At 41.4% G+C, this 23,596-nt stretch overlaps 1 protein-coding gene across 1 annotated transcript in view; it reads right to left on the reverse strand.

Moving 5' to 3' along the window:
* Nucleotides 1-23,596, reverse strand: part of PCNXL2 (pecanex-like 2 (Drosophila)) — a 320,055-nt gene that overhangs the window by 73,045 nt on the left and 223,414 nt on the right. The window contains 2 exon segments of the mRNA XM_011935752.1: nucleotides 15,595-15,810; nucleotides 18,543-18,601. Coding sequence (XP_011791142.1) covers nucleotides 15,595-15,810; nucleotides 18,543-18,601 — 275 coding nt within the window.

The raw sequence follows: 23,596 nt of genomic DNA on the forward strand, positions 1-23,596 counted from the left end.
TGGTCAGGGATTCTGAATGGATAACTCATTATTGTATGGGCAAGTTTGGAACCAAGGGATTTGACAGATTACTCAATTTATACAGACCTAAGGACTAAGCATTTGCTAATGACCTGAATGTTGTCATAGAGCAGAGAAAATTCTAGATAACTCCAAGATTAGTGGGAAAGCTATCCCTCTGTATGGATTAGCCAGCTAAGATAAACGTTTGGGTTGGATTTGCTTTAGATAAGATTCAGTTACACAGATATTTTTAAATGTCCCCACAGGCCAGTGATTATGGGGTGTTAGCCAAACTATGAGATGGCTGATAACATTTCACACAGACAGAAACATAAATCCTATTTTTTGATATTTTCCAGACGTGGTGGTAATGTGTAGCTACATCCTGATAATTGTGCCTTTTGCTTTCCATGTTCATTCTACAAGAGCCATCTAGGTTTCATGACTTTAATTAAGTCTTGCAGAATGAACACTGAAAGCAAAATTGCTAAGGTAGCCAATAATTCAAACAGCTGTTAGAAGTGACCTACAAAGGTGCTACCACAATAGCCTTTAAGAATGAATTCTGGTAAAACCAACTTTTATTTGTTTAATTTCAACAACCAAAAATACTTTCTGAAATGGTTAATCATTTTTTTTCTTTCATATTCCCTCCTTATTTGATCCACCTTCCTCCCTCTGTTCCTTCCCTCTCAAGCGCTGGAGTCTACTGTGTAGGCCGTGGGCTTCGGGGTCAGTCACGTCTAGGCGTCCATGCTCCTCTCCCACTGGTGACTGTGTGGCCGTGGGCACCTCACTTACATTCATTCGCTCAGATTTCTCATGTCCACAGTTGGGTAATAGCACCTACTTACTTTATAGAGCTGTTATAAGGAATCTTTTGATAACATAAGTAAAGAATCTAATGTGGTACCTGGCATGTACTTGGTGTTCAAGAAACTTGCAACTGTCTACCTTCTCATCCAACCAATATTTAGTGGGCATCCTACCATGAGCCAGTCAATGCACTGGGGAGAGCTACATGAATAAGCCATGAAGCCCCAGCCTTTGAAGGGCTCACGGTCTAATAGAGTCTGACTTAGTTAATTTTTCATAGTCCGCAGGAATAGGAAAACCTCAATGCATAAACTTTGTAAGGCTATTGAAAACAAACTGGCTTTGGTTTTCAAATTATTATTTATTATGTTATTATCAAGAAAACATTTATTGATTGCCAACCATATGGTCACATACCCGACACTAAGGATAAGGCCCTGACCTCAGAGATTCATGATCAACACAAACACTCAAACACAAATATAACTTTCATTACAACTTTATTTTAAATAAAAGAACAAAGTAATCTCTATTATTTTTTGTTTGAACTATTAGATGAGCAAAAACTGTAAGTATTTGATTGATGGAAATGTAGAAAATATATACAAATGCTGTATCACTCATCACAAGGAAATACTGAGAAATGAGTAAGTTGAGGAAATAAAGGTACACAAATAATTAAAAAGGTAAATGCCCATATAACACCATGCATTTATGGTATCATTGTTTTTCTCCTGCTTTCCAAAAACTCATCTTATTAGATGACTCTTTTCTATTTCCTAAGACCTACCTCCTCTACGATTTCTGGAAAACAGATCTCACCATGAGAAAAATGTAGCAGCCTTACAATAATGAAGACTGTGCACGCGTACCTCCATACCTAGATCAACTTGGTTTCAGTCACCTCAAAGCTTTCCATGCAGATGACCCAGCCTTAGATTACAGGATCGTCTTCATCCTCCCATGGGAGAATGCTGCTTTACTGCATGCAGTTCACGTCATTTGCTATGGGAAGTCCAGGATTCCCTGCAGTCTAATTTCCTTGCCTCTCTATAGATCACATTTTCTGATCCCAACTTAACTGTTTCACCCATCCAAATCTCAAAATCCTTTCACACATGCCTCTCACCACTTGGTCAGCACTGGAAGACATCCTTGTGTTTCTCACTGATGCTCTCAGGCCATTCTCTCATCCTAATCCCATGCTCCATCTTGTTGCCATCTCCTGTGGCCTCTCTGGTCATTCCCACTCCTTCCATAAAGATTGTGTGTGTCTCTGGTTCAGTCACTCTCTCCACCATGCCTCCTGCCATTACTCCTGGGGATGTCAATATCCACAGACATGCTTTTTTCAACACCCTGGTGCCCAGTCCAATCTATACCCCTGCAATGATCTCATATTCCCCTCAATCTCAGTCAGTCATTCCCAGGGTGATAATACCAGAGTTTGATTATCAAAAAATTGCTTTCCCTCTAAAGATATCAGTTTGAAACATCCCATTTTCCAGAAACCACCTCATTTCCTCTAATCTTTCAACTTCAACAATCTTTGCACCCTTCCCAGATCCACGATTCATTGGTCCTGTTTCTTACCTCTTTCACACCCTCACTTTCCTTCATCCTCAGCTTACACTCCATGGCCAAGTATTATAATCATTGTCACAACTTTACATATTAAATACATTCTCAGCTTCATGACACTCACTTGGTTCAACCCAGTCCTGGTTAGCTCTAACTCTGCCCTTCCACGCCTACATCCACAATGTTGAATGTGGCTTAGAAAAAACCACACAGTAATTAATCTTTACAGATCTCTCTTTAAGATAATGATCACTAACCTCAAGTAAGTGTTTCATGCTGCCCAGCATTCATACTACAGGTTGAGCATTCCAAATTCAAAAATCCAAAATCTTAAATGCTCCAAAATCCAAAACCTTTTGAGCACTGACGTAATGCCACAAGTGAAAAATTCCACACCTGACCTCTTGTGATGGGAACAGTCAAAATGCGGGTGCACAGCCTACAGTTTCTTCAGTGTCCCCAAGGAGAAAAAGATCCTTTCAGCCATTTATAAAAGTCACCCAGCAGAAGGCCTCCTCATCCCTAGAGGACCCACTTCTTGGTCTCTCAACTGCTTCTGATGTTTCTTCCAACCTAAATAAATAAAATGCAGTGTACACTAACCTGTTAATCAAAACCCAGCACCCTGGGTGGAGACCGGGAGCCTGCAGCTGTCTGCTGCTGCTCTTGCCTAGCAGCGGATCCAGGTATTCTGGTGATGTCACTGAGCTGCACCGTTACCCTGAACACAGTATTTATTCATGGTATTAATGGTATGTCACATTTTTTAACTGTTAAATCCCTATGTGTGAATAATTATAAGAAAATAAATGCTTATCAGTAGCACATAAAATCAGATTCAGGAACGATGGTGATTCCAAACAACCGCAGATTGCCCAATGGGTGGCTGAGATGGTGACACTTTTGCTGTCTGATGCTTCATTGTATACAAGTTTTGTTTCCTGCACAGAATTATTAAAAATCTTGCATAAAATTGTTTTCATGCTATGTATATAGGGTTTATAAGAAACATAAATACGTATGTGTTTAGACTTGGGTCCCATCCCCAAGATACTTCATTATGTATAGGCAAATATTCCAAATCAAAAAAATCCAAAATCCAAAACACTTCTGGTCCCAAGTATTTCAAATAAAGAATATTCAACTCATATATTTCCCTACTCCCTTGATTCTTCCATTCCTATTCCATCTCTGTAACACCCGCCCCTACCTGCATCTGTGCCCTATGTTCTCTCTTTTCTCCCACTTCTGTGGATGAATAACCATGGGTTTCAACCTCCCAGTCTCATCCCAGACCTTTGGATTCCCTCACCTGCCATTGCAGCAAGCCCTCCTCTTTCCTTTGCCTGAAATTCCTCCGTTCTGTTTCTTCTCTGCAGTGGTCCTTCTGAAGCCCAGTCCTGCCACCAGCCGATAGACTAATGCTAAGGCGCACTGGCCTTTCTTGTTCTAGCAGGGATCCAATAGTTGCTCAACTTCTGTGACACCAGCCATGGCCTCCAGCCATGGTATATCTCCCAATTATATCCAATCTCCTCCCTTGGAGGGAATTATCTTCACACTGCAACAGGGAGAAGTTCAACTTTCCCCTAAATATGTCCTGTGGTGGAATTATTTCTTATCTTGTGAACTGAGAACTGTCAAAGCTGGGAAGAAACTTAGAAATCACATTGAGGATCTAAGGAAGAAATCAAGGTTCTGATAGGCCAAGTCACTTGTGATGCTCTGTATATCCTGATAGAAAGTGGGGATTTTTCCTAACTAAAAAAAGATATGGAGTTTTCAAGGGTCTATGCAAGTGACAAAATGAATTATACACCAGTTTTTCGTGTTTAATGAACTAAATAAACACTATGATACAAATTCCAAACAAATACCCGAAAGCAGGAATAAGAGAAGAAGGTGAAATGGTGAGATGGAAGGGGAAGTCCTGGTTAAGAGACAGCCGTGTGGGTTTGACTAGCTCTACCTCTAACTTGCTGTAAGCCTCGGGAAAGCATATTCATTTCTCTGGGTTTGCTTTTCCCATTAGTTAGGTGGGAGGAAGGGATGAGACTACCCCTTCGGAGGGTACTTGTCACCATCACACTCTTTGCATTCTCTCCTTAGCCCAGAGTTCACACGCATCTCACAAGAAAACTCCCTCCAATGCCTTCTGCTTTCTGTTCGTATTCTTGATCCTTCACCTCTTCATACAGTATTTTCAAGTTGCCTGGCTCCTGCTGTTGGCAGCATGGTGATTCCTCATTCATTTTTCTCCTGTTCTCATAGAAATAAGCTAACCCATCAGCCTAGGTCACTTGACTGACTAAAGAAGAGCAGAAACAGATCATCAACTCTCACTTTCCCATCTTTCTGTATCCACCTAAAAAAAGGATGGTTAAATGGGATTTACGATCCAACAGATTCCATTTCTTTTGAAAACCCTTGAACTTGGTGCCCCCTGTTGGCCTTCTAACATTCATTATCTATCAATTTGACTTAGATTTAAAGCCAATGATTAATCTGTCCACTCTAGAATGTTTTCCTGACAGGCTCCCTGTTTAGGTAGATGCAAGTAATACTCCTGAACTCAAGGGCAGTAGGGGCACCACAATCCTGTTTTCTTACATTAACAAGAAAATAATTTATTTCTATTCTGGAATATATAAGCCAAAAGAATAGAATAGAAAAATGGGGCTTCCTCATTTATATTCTTTTTCTTTCCTTTCCTTTTCCCTTTCCCTTTCTTTCTTTTCTTTCTTCTTTCTTTCTTTTCTTTCCTTCTTTCCTTCCTTCCTTTCTTTTCTCTTTCTTTTCTTTTCCTTTTCCTTCCTTATTTCCTTCCTTCCTTCCTTTCTCTCTCTCTCTCTCTCTCTCTTTCTCCTCTCTTGAGATGGAATTTTGCTCTTGTCGCCCAGGCTGGAGTGCAATGGCATGATCTCAGCTTGCTGCAACCTCCACTTCTTGGGTTCCAGTGATTCTCCTGCCTCAGTCTCCCAAGGGGCTGGGATTACAGGTGTGTGCCACCATGTCCAGCTAATTTTTGTATTTTTAGTAGAGACGGGGTTTCACCATGTTGGCCAGGCTGGTCTCGGACTCCTGACCTCAGGTGATCCACCCGCCTCAGCCTCCCAAAGTACTGGGATTACAGGCATGAGCCACCGTGCCCATCCTATTTGTATTCTTGATATAGAATTTGTATCAATCATTCATTATGGTACCAGACAACAGAAATAGGATGTGCCATGGACCTTGATCATTCTTTTGGGCTATCTGAGATCTACGCCCCTATTCTAGGTTTGGGCAATTACGTACTGCACCAGAACTAGCTAATTGTTCACCAAAGCCTTTTACTTTTTTTCCTGGGTACTCAGCTAGATAGCATTTCCTGGCCTCTTTTGTAGTCAAGTCAATTGTGGACAGTAGAATGTACAAGGAAATGATGTATCCCAGGTTTAGGCCAAGCTCATAACAATCTTCCATGCAATCTCCCACTTACTGCCAGCTTGGTATTGAAGTCCAAGGTGGACTTGAAAGCAGTGTGGTAGGGAATAGGCGGAGCTTCTATTTGCCTGAATCCTTGGTAGTGCAGAATGACACCATCCCCTTCCCCGACTACCTCCACTCACTGATTGGACTCTATGTGAATGTATAACAGACGTCTGTTGCATCAGCCACTGAAATTTGGGGCCTAATAGTTACAGCAACTAGCATTACTTCAATTAATCTACCCATTTTGTGACTCTCAGGGATAGGCAGTCACCACCTCCCATCAGAGAAAGTGGAGAGTCAGACACTTTCTTTCCGGGGCTCCCTTCCATCTAGAGCACACACGTGAAATCTTGGCTTTGTGAATCTGTTAAACCCACATCAGACATTGACTAACGAGCTGCAGACACAAAGAAGCAAGGTTATGTGGAATGCATTCTGGAAGGGAGGTGTTCATCCAGTTTCTGGGGGCAGCTGCGGTGGCAGCAGCAGTGTCCAGTATCCAGGCTCATGGTATCAATGACATGATGCCAGTGTCTGGATTCACCAGCCAAGATGTGACTCCTTCACAGCTGTAGTGTGATTTTAGACTTGGCTCTTGTCCAATAGCTGCAATGCCTGCTTTGCTAGCCTTTTCAGAAGTCTGTGCCTTTTGCAACATCTTCTAATAAATCCTTCTTCTACTTAAGTTAGCTAGACTTGAGTTTTGTAGCTCATGACCAAGAACTCTTATTGACACAAACGCATCCCTTTCAGGGAGGGGAAGACAGGATACTTTCTTGGTCTACAGCCTTGGGGAGCTTGCCTCCCCTCTGGAGTGTATTTCTTATTTTCTGAAAAGAGTCAGAGTCTATCCTGCGAACATTTCATGTTTCCACTAATGGCTTCAGTAGACTTCAGGAGGGAGAACAAGCCCATCTATATTTTGACTGCCTCAGGTTGGGGTGAAGTAGATTAAATTTGACCGAAATAAAGCCAGTTATTTTGGAAAACAAGAAACTGAAAAGGAAAATGCTGAAAAGAAAACTCTAAAATGTCCAAGGAGGTAAAACAAAACAGACCTTCCCTAGGAATACTGTACTATATGTTGCAAAGAGACATAAAACAGAACAGCCATTTTAGGTTAACGGGAGTCTTCCCACAATAAAAGCATGATTTAGGTTTTGTCAAGCGATGTGCTCTTTTAAAGTCCCTGTGTCCAACTACAATTGAACTGGGTTTTTAAAAAAAGTATTGTTTAAGAGTGAGGGTATTGGCGCAGGGGAGCTGTCATTTTTTTTCTCAAGATGTTGTTATGGTGCCAAAGTTATCACCAGGTTATATTCCTTATCGCCCGGTTATATTCCTGCTGTGGCTGGCAGGAACAAGGGATATCAATGAGCAATAGCAGCGATCTTCCTAGGCAGTCTTGTCTCACGTAATCTCTGCCTCTATCTTGGGGATGGCTACATCTGTCAGTTCTGAGCCTCCTTCTGTATTTCATCTGATGAAGTTCGAGGAGTCTGGTATGTTGTAATATTGACAAATAATGCCTCCCTGTAATCATACCACTGTGCAAATGTGGCAGAGTCACTTTTTCTACCCCCAGACTCTGAGCTGTCCTTGGGAATGGCTTTAACCACCAGAATGTGGCAGAAATGACATGGTGCCTGTCTGGGAAGCTGGGCCATAAGAGTCCTTGAAGTGTTCAGATTTCCCCTTTTCAAACCCAAACACCACCTGGCTGTGAAGATGCCTAGTCTGGCCCCTGGGAGACTGAGTGGTCCCATGGAGGAGATCCAAGGCTCCAAGTTTGGCAGCCAGCCTCTAGACCTCCCAGCCTGGCTCATCTACCTGCTGAATGAAACTGCTCAAGTGGTCCAGGTGACAGCAGCAGCAGAACCAGTGGCCAACCCATGCAACAGTGGGAAATAGTATAGCATTGCTATTCTAAACCATGAAGTTTTGTGGTGGCTAGTTATGCCTCAAGATATAATTGATCTAAGATGGGACCAGAACATTTATTGTGCTAGATTAAGAAGCACTGCTTGTGATGAGGAGCTGACAGACAGAAAAAGCACTGCAAAATTCTAAAATCTCATTAACTTGTACCCTTTAAACTCAAAGATTGGTTTAGTTTGCTAAAGAAGCTAAAAATGGCACAGAACTTGTGATAGAAACTACAACTCACATTCAACTAGGTTAGCTCTAAAAGATTTTCCCTTGAATTCCAGCAAAAACTGAAAACCTTTCATCAAAAAAGGAGCAGGGGTCGCTATTCTTATATCGGATAAAACAGACTTTAAACCAACAACGGTAAAACAGGACAAGGAAGGGTATTACATAATGATAAAGTGTTCAATTTAACAAGACTTAACTATCCTAAATATATATGCACCCAACATTGGAGCACCCGGATTCATAAAACAAGTACTTATAGGGCTACGAAAAGACTAAGACAGCCACACAATTACGGTGGAGGACTTCAACACCCCATTGGCAGCATTAGACGGATCATCAAGGCAGAAAACTAACAAAGAAATTCTGGGGCCGGGCGCGGTGGCTCAAGCCTATAATCCCAGCACTTTGGGAGGCCGAGATGGGCGGATCATGAGGTCAGGAGATCAAGACCATCCTGGCTAACACGGTGAAACCCCGTCTCTACTAAAAAATACAAAAAACTAGCTGGGCGAGGTGGCGGGCGCCTATAGTCCCAGCTACTTGGGAGGCTGAGGCAGGAGGCGGAGCTTGCAGTGAGCTGAGATCCGGCCACTGCACTCCAGCCTGGGCGACAGAGCGAGACTCCGTCTCAAAAAAAAACAAACAAAAAAAAAGAAATTCTGGGGCCGGGCGCGGTGGCTCAAGCCTGTAATCCCAGCACTTTGGGAGGCCGAGATGGGCGGATCATGAGGTCAGGAGATCAAGACCATCCTGGCTAACACGGTGAAACCCCGTCTCTACTAAAAAATACAAAAAACTAGCTGGGCGAGGTGGCGGGCGCCTATAGTCCCAGCTACTTGGGAGGCTGAGGCAGGAGGCGGAGCTTGCAGTGAGCTGAGATCCGGCCACTGCACTCCAGCCTGGGCGACAGAGCGAGACTCCGTCTCAAAAAAAAACAAACAAAAAAAAAGAAATTCTGGGGCCGGGCGCGGTGGCTCAAGCCTGTAATCCCAGCACTTTGGGAGGCCGAGATGGGCGGATCATGAGGTCAGGAGATCAAGACCATCCTGGCTAACACGGTGAAACCCCGTCTCTACTAAAAATACAAAAACAAGCTGGGCATGGTGGCTCACACCTGGAATCCCAGCACTTTAGGAGGCCAAGGCAAGCAGATCACCTGAGGTCAGGAGTTTGAGACCAGCCTGGCCAACATGGTAAAACCCTGTCTCTACCAAAAATATAAAAAATAGCTGAGTGTGGTGGCACACACCTGTAATCCCAGCTACTTGGGAGGCTGAAGCAGGAGAATCACTTGAACCTGGGAGGTAAATGTTTCAGTGAGCCAAGATTGTGCCACTGCAGTCCAGCCTGGCTGACAGAGTGAGACTCTGTCTTATACATACATACATATGTACATACATACATACATACACACACACACACACACACACTACACCAAAATCTCTGCGATGCAGCAAAAGCAGTGTTAACAGAAGAGTTCATAGTGCTAAATGCCTACCTCTAAAAGTTAGAAATATCTCAATTTAATGACGTAACATCACACCTAAAGGAACTAGAAAAACAAGAACAATCTAACCCGAAAGCTAGCAGAAGGAAGGAAATAACTGAAATCAGAGCAGAACTGAACAAAATCGAGACCCCAAAATCCATACAAAGATTAAATGAAATCAAAAGTTGATTTGAAAGGATAAACAAGATTGATAGACCACTAACTAGAATAACAAAGGAAAAGAGAGATGATCCAAATAAGCACAATCAAAAATGACAAAGATGATATTACAATTGATCTTAAAAGAATACAAAAGATCTTCAGAGACTATTATGAATACCTCTATGCATACAGACTAGAATATCTAGATGAAATGGCTAAACTCCTGGAAACACACACTCTTCCAAGATTGAATCAGGAAGAAATTGAAATGCTAAACAGACCAATATTGATTTCTGAAATTGAATATGTAATAAAAAGCCTATAATCAAAAAAAGTCCTGGACCAGAGGGATTCACAACTGAATTCTACCAGACATAAGAAGAAGAGCTAGTACCAATTCTACTGAAAGTATTCCAAAAGCTGAGGAGGAGGGACTCCTCCCTAATGCATTCTATGAAGCTATCATCACCCTGATGCCAAAACCTGGCAGAAATACAACAAAAAAAGAAAGTGACAGGCTAATATCACTGATGAATATAGATGCAAAAATCTTTAGCAAACTACTAGTAAACCAAATCAGGCAGCACATCAGAGTTAATTCACTATGATCAAGTCTGCTTCATTCCTAGGATGCAAGGTTGGTTCAACATACACAAGTCAATATATGTGATTCATCACATAAACAGAATTAAAAACAAAAACCATATGATCTTATGAATAGACATGAAAAAAAACCTTTCCATAAAATTCAACATCCCTTCATGGTAAAGATCCTCAAGAAATGAAGGATAGAAGGAATACACCTCAAAATAATAAGACTCATCTATGACAAACAAATCGCTGGAAGCATTCCCCTTGAAACTGGAACAAGACACGGATGCCTACTCTTATCACTCCTATTCAGCATAGTACTGGGAGTCCTAGCCAGAGCAGCCAGTTCAGAGAAATAAATAAAAGACATCCAAATAGAAAAAGAAGTCAAAATATCTCTCTTTACTGATCATATGATTGTATAGTCAGAGAACCCTTAAAGACTCTGCCAAAAGCCTCCTGGAATTGATAAAATAACTTCAGTAAAGTTCCAGGATACAAAATCAATGTACAAAATGTAGTAGCATTTCTACACACTAGTAACATTCAAGCTGAGAGCCAAATCAAAAACACAATCTCATTTACAATAGACACACACACACACACACACACACACAAATACCTAAGAATACATCTAACCAAAAAGGTAAAAGATCTCTACAAGGAGAACTACAAAAACACTGCTGAAAAAAATTACGGATGACACAAACAAATGGGAAAACATTCCTTGCTCATGGATTGGAAGAATCAACATAGGAGTTGAACAATGAGAACACAAGGACACAGGGAGGGGAACATCACACACCGGGGCCTGTTGTGGGGTGCAGGGCTAGGGGAGGGATAGCATTAGGAGAAATACCTAATGTAGATGACGGGTTGATGGGTGCAGCAAACCACCATGGCACGTGTATACCTATGTAACAAACCTGCACGTTCTGCACATGTATCCCAGAACTTAAAGTATAATAAAAAAAAAAGACCATACAGCTCAAAGCAGTCTATAGACTCTATTCCCATCAAACTACCAATGTCATTTTTCCCAGAGCTAAAAAACAACTATTCTAAAATCCATATAGAACCAAAAAAAAGCCGAAATAGCAAAAGCAATCCTAAACAAAAGGAACAAATCCAGAGGCATCAATTACCCTACTTCAAACTATACTCTAAGCCTATAATAACCAAAACAGCATGGTACTGGTACAAAAACAGACACATAGATCAATGGAACAGAATAGCAAACCCAGAAATAAAAAGCCACACACCTATAGCCATCTGATTTTTGACAAAGTCAACAAAAATAAGCAATGGGGAAAGGGTTCCCTATTCAACAAATGGTGCTTGGAAAGCTGGCTAGGCATATGCAGAAGAATGAAACTGGACCCCTACCTTTCACCATATACAAAAATTAACCCAAGGTCAATTAAAGATTTAAATGTCAGTCCTCAAACTATAGAAGGAAAACCTAGAAAACATTATTCTGGACATGGGCCTTAGGAAAGAATTTATGACTAAGTCTTCAAAAGTAATTGCAAAAAACCAAAAATTGGCAAATGAGACCCAGTTAAACTAAAGAGCTTCTGCATAGCAAAAAACAAAACAAAACAAAAAAATAAAAACAAAAACAAAAACAAACTATCAATAGAATAAAAGACAACCTACAGATTGGGAGATAGTATTCCCAAACTATGCGACTGACAAAGTTCTAATATCCAGAATCTATAAGGGAATTAAACAATCAAACAAGCAAAAAATAAATAACCCCATTAAAAAATGGGTAAAAGATATGAACAGATACTTCTCAAAAGAAGACATACAAGCGGCCAACTAACACACGAAAAAAATGCTCAACATCACTAATCATCAGATAAATGAAATCAGAACCACAATGAGATACCATCTCACATTAATCAGAATAGTTATTATTTAAAAAAAAACAAAAAAAAAAAACAAAAAACAAACAAAAAAAACCAGATGCTGGCGAGGCCGCAGAGAAAAGGGAACATTTATACACTGTTGACGGGAATGTAAATTAGTCTAGCCACTGTGTAAAGCAGTTTGGAGATTTCTCAAAGCACTTTAAAACAGAACTACCTTTCAACTCAGCAATCCATTTCTGGGTATATATACTCAAATAAAATAAATTGTTATGCCAAACAGACACATGCACTCATATGTTCACTGCAGCACTATTCACAATAGCAAAGACATGGAATCAACCTAGGTGCCCATCAACAGTAGACTGGATAAAGAAAATGGGGGTACATATACACCATGGAATACTATGTAGCCATTAAAAAAATGTCCTCTGCAGCAACGTGGATGCAGTTGGATGACATTTTCCTAAGCAAATTAATGCAGGAATAGAAAACCAAATACCAGATGCTCTCACTTATAAATGGGAGCTAAACATTTGGTACTAATTGACATAAAGAAGGCAAAAATAGACACTGGGGACTAGTAGACGTGGTAGGTAGAAAAGGGGACAAGGGTTGAAAACCTGTTGAGTACTATGAGCAGTACCTCAGTGATGGGACAAATTATATGTCATATCTCAGCATCACACAATAGATCCATGTAATAAACCTACACATGTACCCTCTGAATCTAAAATCAAAGTTGGAAATTATATTTAAAAAGGAATATACTGGAAAAAAAAGAAAGAAAAGCTCTCAAAAGAGCTGAGATTCAGAAATTCAGAGAGCAGCACAATTCTATTGTATTATTGCACTGGAGGCACTTATTTCCACCATCTCTCATGACATTTTCTGGCATCTGTGCTAAATCTAGGGGAAATATCCTTTCTGTGATTACTCTGTAGAGTTTTATCACTATTCCCTTGCTCAATAACCTTCTCCAAACTAAGCCCCCTAAATTAGATTCTTAAAATTCAGAAAAGTGCACAGAAGGCACACCTAAAACACGGAACCTACCACTCTAGAAAAAAACATTTTGTATACATTTATTTAGGAATGTGGAAAGGCATGGATATTCACAAAACTCATGCTAGAAATTCCATCCAAAGAACCGAGATAACTGATCATCTTTAGACAACGGTGTTCAACTGTCCTTTTGTCACAGTGAGGGTTTGAAGAGGTATGAACTGGCTCCTGCCCATCTTTCTAGCATTACCTATAACCACTTCCAAACTACCTGCTGAGAACACATCTGATGACTTGGTGCTCTCTTGTCATCGCATCTGCTGCTCCTCTTTCTCCTCCACTGAGCTGACCCAGACTCCAACCTGACACCAGTGCCTCTCCTCTGGTCCCTAATGTGGCCCTAGCAGGACACTGTCATAATACTCATTTCATGGGATACTCATTTCACATGAGCTCCTTCCATACCTGTCTTCTCTGTGAGGCTCCCAGCATCTTAAGGTGGGGGCTTAACTTCTGTATTCATGGTACCTACATTAATGCATGACATGTAATCAGTGCTAAATTAATGTCTCCTGAATAACCGTCAGACTGTATGTACTAGCTACTTGGCACATTCACTTGAATGCTTCCACCACTAGACCAAAAAGTCCTATTCCTCTTTCAGGCTTCCCTGTTTTAGTAAACACACCTCTGCCTACGCAGACACTCGATCTAGAAACTTGGGGGGCACACAGAGCCTCCCCTCTCACTCACCCCTAACAGCTAGCCCTTCTGATTCCACCTCCCAGTCTCTGGGCACTTCCGTGTCTCTGCCGTCATCTTCTGCTTGGGTGTCTACAATGCAGTCTTAAATGGTTTCCCTGCTTCCACTTTTGTCTTCCCCCAGTACATTCTCCACACAGCCACCAGACCAATGTCTTAAAGTGTAGAGAGGGTCAACCATTCCCTCATCCAGAGTCCCTAGATCATTCCCCGTAACATAGAGAATAACATATAGTCCCTGACACTGGCGGGGAGATCTCACATTACTGGGCTTCCTGCTGCCTCATGTCAAGTTGCTGCGAGCGCTGGTCAGCCCTAGTCACTTGAGTCCTCCCAGATGCCAGGAATACTCTGAGATGCTGCCTGACTCATGCATTTAGCAGTTATCAGTTCCCGCACTGGGGACTTTCTTCCTCCTGCTCTCCTCTCGAGGCCTTCCTTGACCACCCCATTGAACGTGGCACCTCCTCACCCTCATCCTCTGCAGTGACTTTGGGTTTCAGAACCCTATTAACTTCCTTCATAGCACTTGCTCCAAGCTATAATAAGTTTGCTTGTTTATTTACTTGTTTACTTTAGGTGTGCCTCACTGGGGGTAAGCTTCATTGGGATAAGACTCTTTCATGTCATGTGTCCATTGCATCTCTAGTATTAAAACACTGCCTGATACAGAGGAGATGTTCAGAAAACATGCAACGAGTAAAGGAATAAACAACGCAGGAGAAGGCAACAGGTACATCACTTATACCACTTTCTGCATCCCGCGTAACTCCAGCTCCTGATTTGCAGGAAAACTGGGGTTATACTTTCAAGATTCAGGCAGACTCAATTACCACAAAGCAATGGGGATTCATGAAGTGCCTTCTACATGATCTCATTCAAACCACACAGTAACATTGTAAGGCACCCATTCTCATTATTATCATTTTGCAGATAGGAAAGAAAAGCTCTAAGACTTTAAATGATTTGCACACAGCAGATCCCAACACCTGTGGCCCACAGAAAAACGTCGGGCTGACTCTATTTGGAGCCCCGATGTTCCCCACAACCTCCTGTGGCTTCTGAGCTTTTCCCAATGGAAAAAGCTTTGGGATATTTACTCCCAAATCAATATCCTGATTTGCTAACAAACCAATGTCCTGGTTTGCTAATCCACAAGTTTACATGCCATTCTATGGTTTATGTTTTTATTCCTTCAGATGACTGTAGTTTATTTATATCAAGGTAGTGGTGGCAAGCTCTCTTTCAGTAGGAAGACATTACGTTTTTCCTGTTTAACAGTGACTTCTGGCCGGGCGCGGTGGGTCAAGCCTGTAATCCCAGCACTTTTGGAGGCCGAGACGGGCGGATCACGAGGTCAGGAGATCGAGACCATCCTGGTGAACACGGTGAAACCCCGTCTCTACTAAAAAATACAAAAAAACTAGCCGGGCGAGGTGGCGGGCGCCTGTAATCCAAGCTACTTGGGAGGCTGAGGCAGGAGAATGGCGTGAACCCGGGAGGCGGAGCTTGCAGTGAGCTGAGATCCGGCCACTGCACTCCAGCCCGGGCGAAAAAAAAAAACCCCCTCCAAAAAAAAAAAAAAAAAAAAAAACAACAGTGACTTCTTCCTAAAGTTTTGCTTGATAATTAACTCAAGCAACCAACTGTCAACAGTTTCCACAACGAAGAAATTCTTACCTCGGAATTCCAGTCCTCGAAGTTGAAAGGTGACAAGACCATTTCCAATTTCAATCAGGTGAACAAAGGCATTGAGGTCATCTGAAGCCAAAATAAAGCAATCGCCAGAGCTGTAGTTGCCCCAACGACCAAGAACTAAGTCTCCACAGAGGGACTCCTGGAGGGTCCTTGTTAAGTGTTCATAAAAAATGGAATTGAGATTGTTGTCATCATTCCCTAAAGGTAGACAAGAAATATGATCAGTGAATGCCTACTTCTGCTGTGTACCCAGACCTAGGAAACAGTGAGCGGTCATCTGATTAAGGGCAAAATCAGACTCTTTATATACATAAAAGAGAAAAGATCTGTTCTTCCCACATTTCAGTGGATTATATGGGACCCTCCTATTTTTTTCCCTTTATATTCTCTCTGTATAATTTACAGGCAATAAGCAGCATCATTTTATATATATGTGCTATAATATATAACACAAACAATCATTGCTAGTAGTATTTGTTATATACAAACATATATTTTACATATTATATAACATATAAGTTGTTATACTATATATAAATGAATACTATTTGTTCTTAAATTATATATACATTAAAAATTCAGGTTTGTTGAAGAATAATTTATGTAGGGTAAAATTCACCCATTCTATGAGTCTTGAAAAATGCATATAGTCATATAGCCAGCACTTAGAATAATGCATTCATCTGCTGTATATATGAGTGTGTTCTGTTTCACCTTTGAGTAGTATCCCTCTGTATGCATGTGCTATAGTTGGTTTATCCATTCATCTGCTGAAGGACACTTGGGTTGTTTCCAGTTTTGGTGATTATGGGTTAAATCACTACCAAGAGTCGTGAACAGGAGTTTGTGTGAATACGACTCTCCCCGTTTCTCTTGAGTAAATGCTTAGGAGCAGGACTGCTGTTCTCCAAAGTGGCTGTAACGTTTTTGCATTTCCCCAGCAGTGACTGACAGCTCTAATTCTGCATCCTTGTCAGGACTTGGAATTGTCCATTGTTGCTTGTTTGTTTAACTTTGGCCATTTTAATTGGGTGGATAATGACATCCAAGGAAGGGTGAAGGAAGAAGCAGCAAAGGAGATGGAATGATGGAATACCTTGCTTCCCAGTGGAAAGCCAGGGGTGCATGTTGAGTGGGGGTGAAATTAGGAGTGCGTAGTGCATTTCCTATATCCTTCCTGCTGAGCCCTGACTCTTTTCCCTCCTTTCAAGGGATCTCTCAAGATGAGGGATATAAGATTTTTTAAAGAGAAGACTGGATAACATGGGAAGTCTTCCTGGTCTGTGGTCCTGTGGGTGGAGTAAGCATTGGGAGAAGCCTAGGAAAAACGTTCACGTTCACGACTTTTATTTTAGGAGTAGCTTTTCTTTAGGAGAGGAAATTATGGCTCTGGAAAGCCATAGGCATAGTTGTCCCAAAGAGGAAATGCCTAAAGCAAAACTCAACACTCCCTTCTGGATTGTCTATTTGAGTGGAGACGGAGATTCGGGGAGGACAGGGATGAAGACTGCAGATCTGACGGGAGCATCCCTGCTTTGTATCCAAGGGAACCAGGGCACAATCAGGGTGCAGAAGGCAGGGAATGGTACAAGAAGGTGAATATGCCCCAAGTGCACTTACACAAGGAAGATCACCAATCCGCCTCTAAGAAATCTACAGAATAACACTAGCAAACTGTGAATATCTTTGCTGGCCACTCATGACAGCTGAAAGCTGAATCAAAATTAGAGCATTTATAATCTAATTATGATTAATGGAAAGAAACTGTTCTGTGGGCTGAGTCATGCCATGTAGTCTAATAAAGTATCAGTATGCTTAATCTTCTATGCAGATGAAGCTTCCTTGATCTGCACTGTATTCATTTTCTCTGATGAAGCAGCATGCATTCTGAGACACTAATTAAAGATTACTTTCAGTCTCTGGCACTTTGAAAGGAAAGGCCTGAATGAGAGAATTAGCCTTTGCTTAATTGTTCAAACTGTTCAATGTTTAAATAAAACAAAACAATTAAAATCACTAAAAGTAGAGATTCAACTCAGGGCATCTTCTTAGAACACATTGACCACACATCTGCATAATTAGATTAAAATGAGACAGCAATTATGATTCACTAACAGCACAATGTGCTTGGGAAACTGTCCCTCTGCCTCATATCAATAGGCTTGTAACATCACAGTCCTACAGCTGCACCTCAGAGATATCAGTACCTCTCCTCCCTCATTGTACTGACATGAAGCAACAAAAAATAAGCCTCTCTCTCCAGGTATCTCAAATTTCAAATTCTGATTTCGAATTAATCATGTATATGCAATTCAAATACAGATAATGAGCATGATACAATTGTTCCTAGGCAGATTTGGGGGCACAAAGAAGGGAGTGAGGAGGATAAAAATAGAGAATAGTTAAAATTTGCATTCTAATATGAGGAAGGAAGAAACAGAATGGTTAAAAAAGGAGATTGATTATGGAAAGAAAAAAGTAAAATAATCTTCTAGCAGGTAAATCCTTCCATAGCTTAATGCTGACCAAAGTTTTTGAAAGCTTCTAGATCCTGGATCGTGGAATGGTTTGCCTTCAAGGACATTATCATGCTGATGTTTTTCCAAAGAACTTTTTTTTCCTAAAAGACAAATCTCAAGTTTATAGTCTGTGTTTGAGGTCTACTACACACAGACTAAAATGTCTTGATTAACAGAGTTATCCAATACTGAGCAAGGTCCTAATCAATTCTAAACAGTGGAGCAATACACTGTCAAACCAAATCAGGATGCTTGATCAGTCTACCTACACAGTTTCATTCCACAGTCAGCATATTAACTAAGATGTGCATTGTTTCCACAGTGAGTACAGAGTAAGTATTGAATTCTTCCTTTTGAGAATACATCCATACAGCAATAAATAGTTTAAAAAGAGAGAAGAGATCTTCTTACCTGGATCTCTTTCAATTTGGACTGCCAGTCTTGTGTTGGAATTATCCACACGCCTTGTACTAGAAGAAGCCACAAAAGGGTAGAAGGTCATGATTAGATCCCCCCAAGCAGAGGAGTTGGTTTACAGAACCAGCTGCATGAGTGGAAAATGAAAATGCGATAGAGCTCACAGGTTAAGACGATTGCTGTAGTTTTACCACACTGCAGGAAGAGAGGAGTCTCATGATAAGAAATAGAGGGAACAGTACAAGAAACACATAGAGGGGAGAGATGAGTAGCTCTCTGATTTGGAGAGAATGGCCTTGTGTCTTAATCAATTTGGAGCCCCAGATCTGCAAAATCAAAGCAAGTATTTAGGCCGAACATGGTGGCTCATGCCTGTAATCCCAACACTTTGGGAGGCTGAGGCAGGCGGATTATTTGAAGTCAGGAGCTTGGTACCAGCCTGGTAAACAGTGCAAAGCCCCACCTCTACTAAAAATACAAAAAAGATTAACCAGGTGTGGTGGTGCACTCCTATAATCTCAGCTACTTGGGAGGCTGAGGGAGGAGAATCGCTTGAACCCAGGAGGTCAAGGTCGCAGTGAGCCGAGATTGCACCACTGCACTCCAGCCTGGGTGACAGAGTGAGAATCTGCCTAAAAAAAAAAAAAAAAAAAAAAAAGCAAGTGTTAAACTGCCAATATGCCACCCCTCTCTTTCAGAACTTGAGAACAGTGTCCAAATAGATATCTTTCTCTTTAAATTGATTTCAGGAAATGGTGATGAATAGTCAACATCTCCACCACCTGCTTTCAAGAGCTGGGTATACTCTTATAGACATTTCTTAGGTTGAACCATGAGAATGAAAGCTCTCAGATTGTCTGCAGCCATGGTAACAAGTGGCCACTGGAACTAGCTTTGAACCTATTCCATCATGAAAACACTCCTCAGTGCACAGCTTTTGTAAGGCAGCCAGTCCATGACAATCCTGGCTTCTGAGAGTTAGCTGACTCACTGCAGACTTCTGAGGGGCAACTGATGAACACCAGGCTTTTCAAGTAATCTCCTATACAGATGCTGTCAACCCGTGTATGCCTCCAAAACCTCACTAGTCCTTGAACTCCACACATCCCCAAAGCCCTTTGTAAGTGCACCGATCTACTCTGCTTGGAGAGGCTATGCCAGCCTACCTTTGTCCTTTTATTTCCAATATTGAGTGGCGATCTTTAAAGAATGAAATATGAAATTGACATCAAGCCTATGAATTGATGGCAGTCAACTGTTTATTATCACCTACAAAATGGCAATTTCATATGGTTAAATCTGACATATTAGCCATTAAGAAAGGACTTCCACAAATACATCAGTATCACACATAGGGTTTACTTAAAGATCTGGGCATAATGAAGGTCCCACTGACAATTGTAGAAAGCCTGGTCTTGAACACATCTGGCTCCTGCTTTTTCTTTTTCTTTTCTTTTCTTTTTTGAGATGGAGTCTTGCTGTGTTGCCAGGCTGGAGTGCAGTGGTGCAATCTTGGCTCACTGCAACCTCCGCCTCCTGGGTTCAAGTGATTCTCCTGCCTCAGCCTCCCAAGCAGCTGGGATTACAGACACGCGCCACACATCCAGCTAACTTTTGTATTTTTAGTAGAGGCGGGGTTTTACCATGTTGGCCAGGATGGTCTCGGTCCGCCTTGGCCTCCCAAAGTGCTGGGATAACAGTTGTGAGCCACCGCGCCTGGCCAGCTCCTGCCTTTTCTATCACTCTGCCCTTTGCTTTCTTTGTTCCAACCCTGTTGGTTTTCCTTTTCCACCCCTTCAGCATGCCCAGACCTCTTAGTCCTGTTGCTCTTTCCTCTCCAGTAGCCTTTGCAAATGTTCCCTCTATTTAGGGATCCCTTTCCATTCCCACTCATTTTTCCTCATTGATTCCTCTTATCCTTCAAGTCTCAGCTCAAGTATCACCTTCTCAGGGAAGCTGCCTTGACTCCTGTGCTGCATGAGATTCCTTTGTTGTGTTCTCTTTCATGCATTGTATCTGTACCTCTCTTTTGGAGCACTTGTCAAGGCTAACGTCAATCATAACGATGACAGCTAACATTTATGTAGCACTGTGCCTGTTCTAAGTACTTTATATGTATTAGCTTATTATTGCCTCAAAACTACCCTCTGAGGTAGTTTTATGCCCATTCTCACAGCGGATGAGGCAGAGGCACAGAGAAATTAAGTAGAGTGTTCAAGGTCACAGATCTAACAGGTGGTACAGCCAGAATATGACCTAGGGAGGCTGGCTCAGGAGCCTTTACTTTACACCACATCATACATCTCTTTGTGTAATTATCTGATTATATCTGACTCTTACATCAGTCCCTAAGTACCATGAGAGTAAGTTTGTTGCTCACAACTGGCACATAGTAGTCACTCAATAAATATTTGCAGAATAAATTATTGAATGGTTAAAAATAAGGCTACTTCTGAAGTTTTTGTCCCTATAATATTTGCTGAGAAGAAAGACTAGCTGCCAGTCAACGCTGCATATGTGGCTTATGTTTAAACATGATCATTGACATATTCTGTATAATTTAACAAATGACAAGCACTTATCAGAAATGGTGCTTAAGAAGAAACCTAAGAATGCAGCCTTCTTTTGTGAACTTGTCTTTTGGGAATCAAAACAGATAAAAAGATATTTGGTTGGAACTATAATTTGAATAAATGAAAAGGCTTGTCTTCAGAAAAAAAAAGTATTCTTTCTTTTCCTGTATGTCTTAGACATTTGAGAACCATCTAGGCAAGATCCTGTTGCGTTCTGTGATGCTGCGGATGGGCTGGAAAGAAGAAACACTGCGTTACATTTCAGAAAGGCTGTGAACCCCAGCATGCTGTTCTATCACAGCTTCAGTTTTCCTTACAAATACTCCCACAGCAGCTTTGAAAACTAAAAGATCTCAGGGTAGCAGAAAATAGAGCAAACAACAAAATTCTTTCTAATGAAGGCTGAAATCCCATGTCTGCAGAGTTAGTCCCTAAATGGAATTTTAATTTCACCTTAAGACCTACCACAAATGGAATTCTCAAGCAGCAGAATAAACAATTTTTAAAGGAGGATTAAGACAAAAGAAAGTCATTTGCTAAACTCCTTAGGGAACTAAAACATCTTCTAAAACTATGTTCACTGGAAAGCTATCTTTTCAGAAGCCTGTAGAACACAGTCTAAACTCTGATGAGCAATAACTAAGCTAAGCTGCCTGTGTACCCCTAGGACCTCTGGCTCTCCACATATTCTCTAAGAGGGTGGACTGTCAGCCACACTGGGTAATTTGAGTTTTCTCCAGTGCTTTCCTCCTATAAATGTGGTGCTTACCCCTCAAAGGTGCTAATTAGCTCAGTAATTGGATTTCTGCCTTAACTGTCCAATCAAATGAACATCAGCTCTGTAGCTCAAAGAGGAAACAGGGCTTATAGCTCACTTCCCAATCTCCGTGAGAACATGCAATCCTGGTACACATTAGGCATGTGTCTACATGCATGCTCTTCCTAGCATTTGCCTGACAAAGTCACTGTGCATTGCTGGGTAATGCTGTCCTGAGCTCTACAGAACAAGAGTGGTGTAACAGGACTCTCCAGAGAAGTTGACTTACTGAGAAACACCCCTCTTTTATGTTAATATGAAATGCAGAGAGCAGAGCTGTCTTCTTCCCTTCAAACTTGGCCTTCCCACCCCTTGGTCAGTCCCTCTAGGTCAAGCACCTTCTGTCTTAGTTTCATCTGAGCAACTTAAGTAATTTAAAAGTAATTTTCTTTATTGACAATGCTTCAAATTCCCCTTTGTCAGTACACACAGTCTATGGTAAAAGTTGTCTCATTTTTTTAGTGAGGAAATGTTGCTGGCCAGAGTGAGAAGTTTGGTGGGGGTCTGTTCATACAGCAAATCCAAGATGGAGCTAAAAATAGACTGTGATTCTATTCATAGGCAGGGCAAACTTAAAGAAATCTGGACAATGAGAAGGCAGCCAGAATTTAAACACAGGGGCACTGTTTCCTTTAAAATTGATTATATGCACGAGGTACACCTGGGTTTGTTTTTCCGTCTTTCATTGCTGCTGCCACTAACAATCGTATTAGCTCTTGCAAACTCAGTGGCACTCTGCTGTTACCATGCAGCATCAGAATGATTTGTTATGAGACATTTCCTGAGGACATACTGCCGTATACCCATCAGGGTGGGCACTGCCTGGGGCCAGGCCCTTCAGGTGACCTCCAGTCTTACTGGGCCTCAGTTTTGACTTTTCATACATTTGCCCTACAAGACCACAAAGCATAGCTCAGTTTGGCTCTTTCTTTTTTCAGGTTTGGCAAATGATCTTGAATAAAAATGGCTATGAGCGTTGGGTGCTTTCCTTTTACTGGATTTTGATCTGAATTTTCAGTACTTTGAAGATTTTGAACAACCAACAACTTTGAGTTTTAAGAAAGTTTTGTTGGTTCTTTTCTTTATATTTCTTTTTTGTTGTTGTTTTGTTTTTGTTTGTTTTTTTGAGACAGTCTTACTCTGTCGCCCAGGCTGGAGTGCAGTGGCACAATCTTGGCTCACTGCAACCTCTGCCTCCTGGGTTCAAGTGATTCCTCTGCCTCAGCCTCCTGAGTAGAGGGATCACAGGCGTGCACCACCACTCCCACCTAATTTCTGTATTTTTAGTAGGGACGAGGTTTCACCATGTTGGCCAGGCTGGTCTCGAACTCCTGACCTCAGGTGATCCACCTGCCTCAGCCTCCCAAAGTGCTGGGATTATAGGCATGAGCCACTGTGCCTGGCCCTTTTCTTCATATTTTACCCAGTTTTCTTTAGTTGCCCTCACTAGGGGCAATTGGTTGTAAATACCCAGCATGTCATTACTAGAAATTAAACTACTATTGTAGTTTGTAAGAATTATGAAAGGGTGAGCTCCTTTTTAATTGTCTAATATATAATCAGCGTTTCTTCATATTCCATGGGCACCTGAAAAGGTTTTTTTCTTTTTCTCTATGTATGTGTGTTTGTGCATGTGTGTATACATGCATGTGTGTATG

This window comes from Colobus angolensis, unplaced genomic scaffold (genome assembly GCF_000951035.1).
Source record: "Colobus angolensis palliatus isolate OR3802 unplaced genomic scaffold, Cang.pa_1.0 Scaffold148, whole genome shotgun sequence".
Lineage (NCBI taxonomy): Eukaryota > Metazoa > Chordata > Mammalia > Primates > Cercopithecidae > Colobus > Colobus angolensis.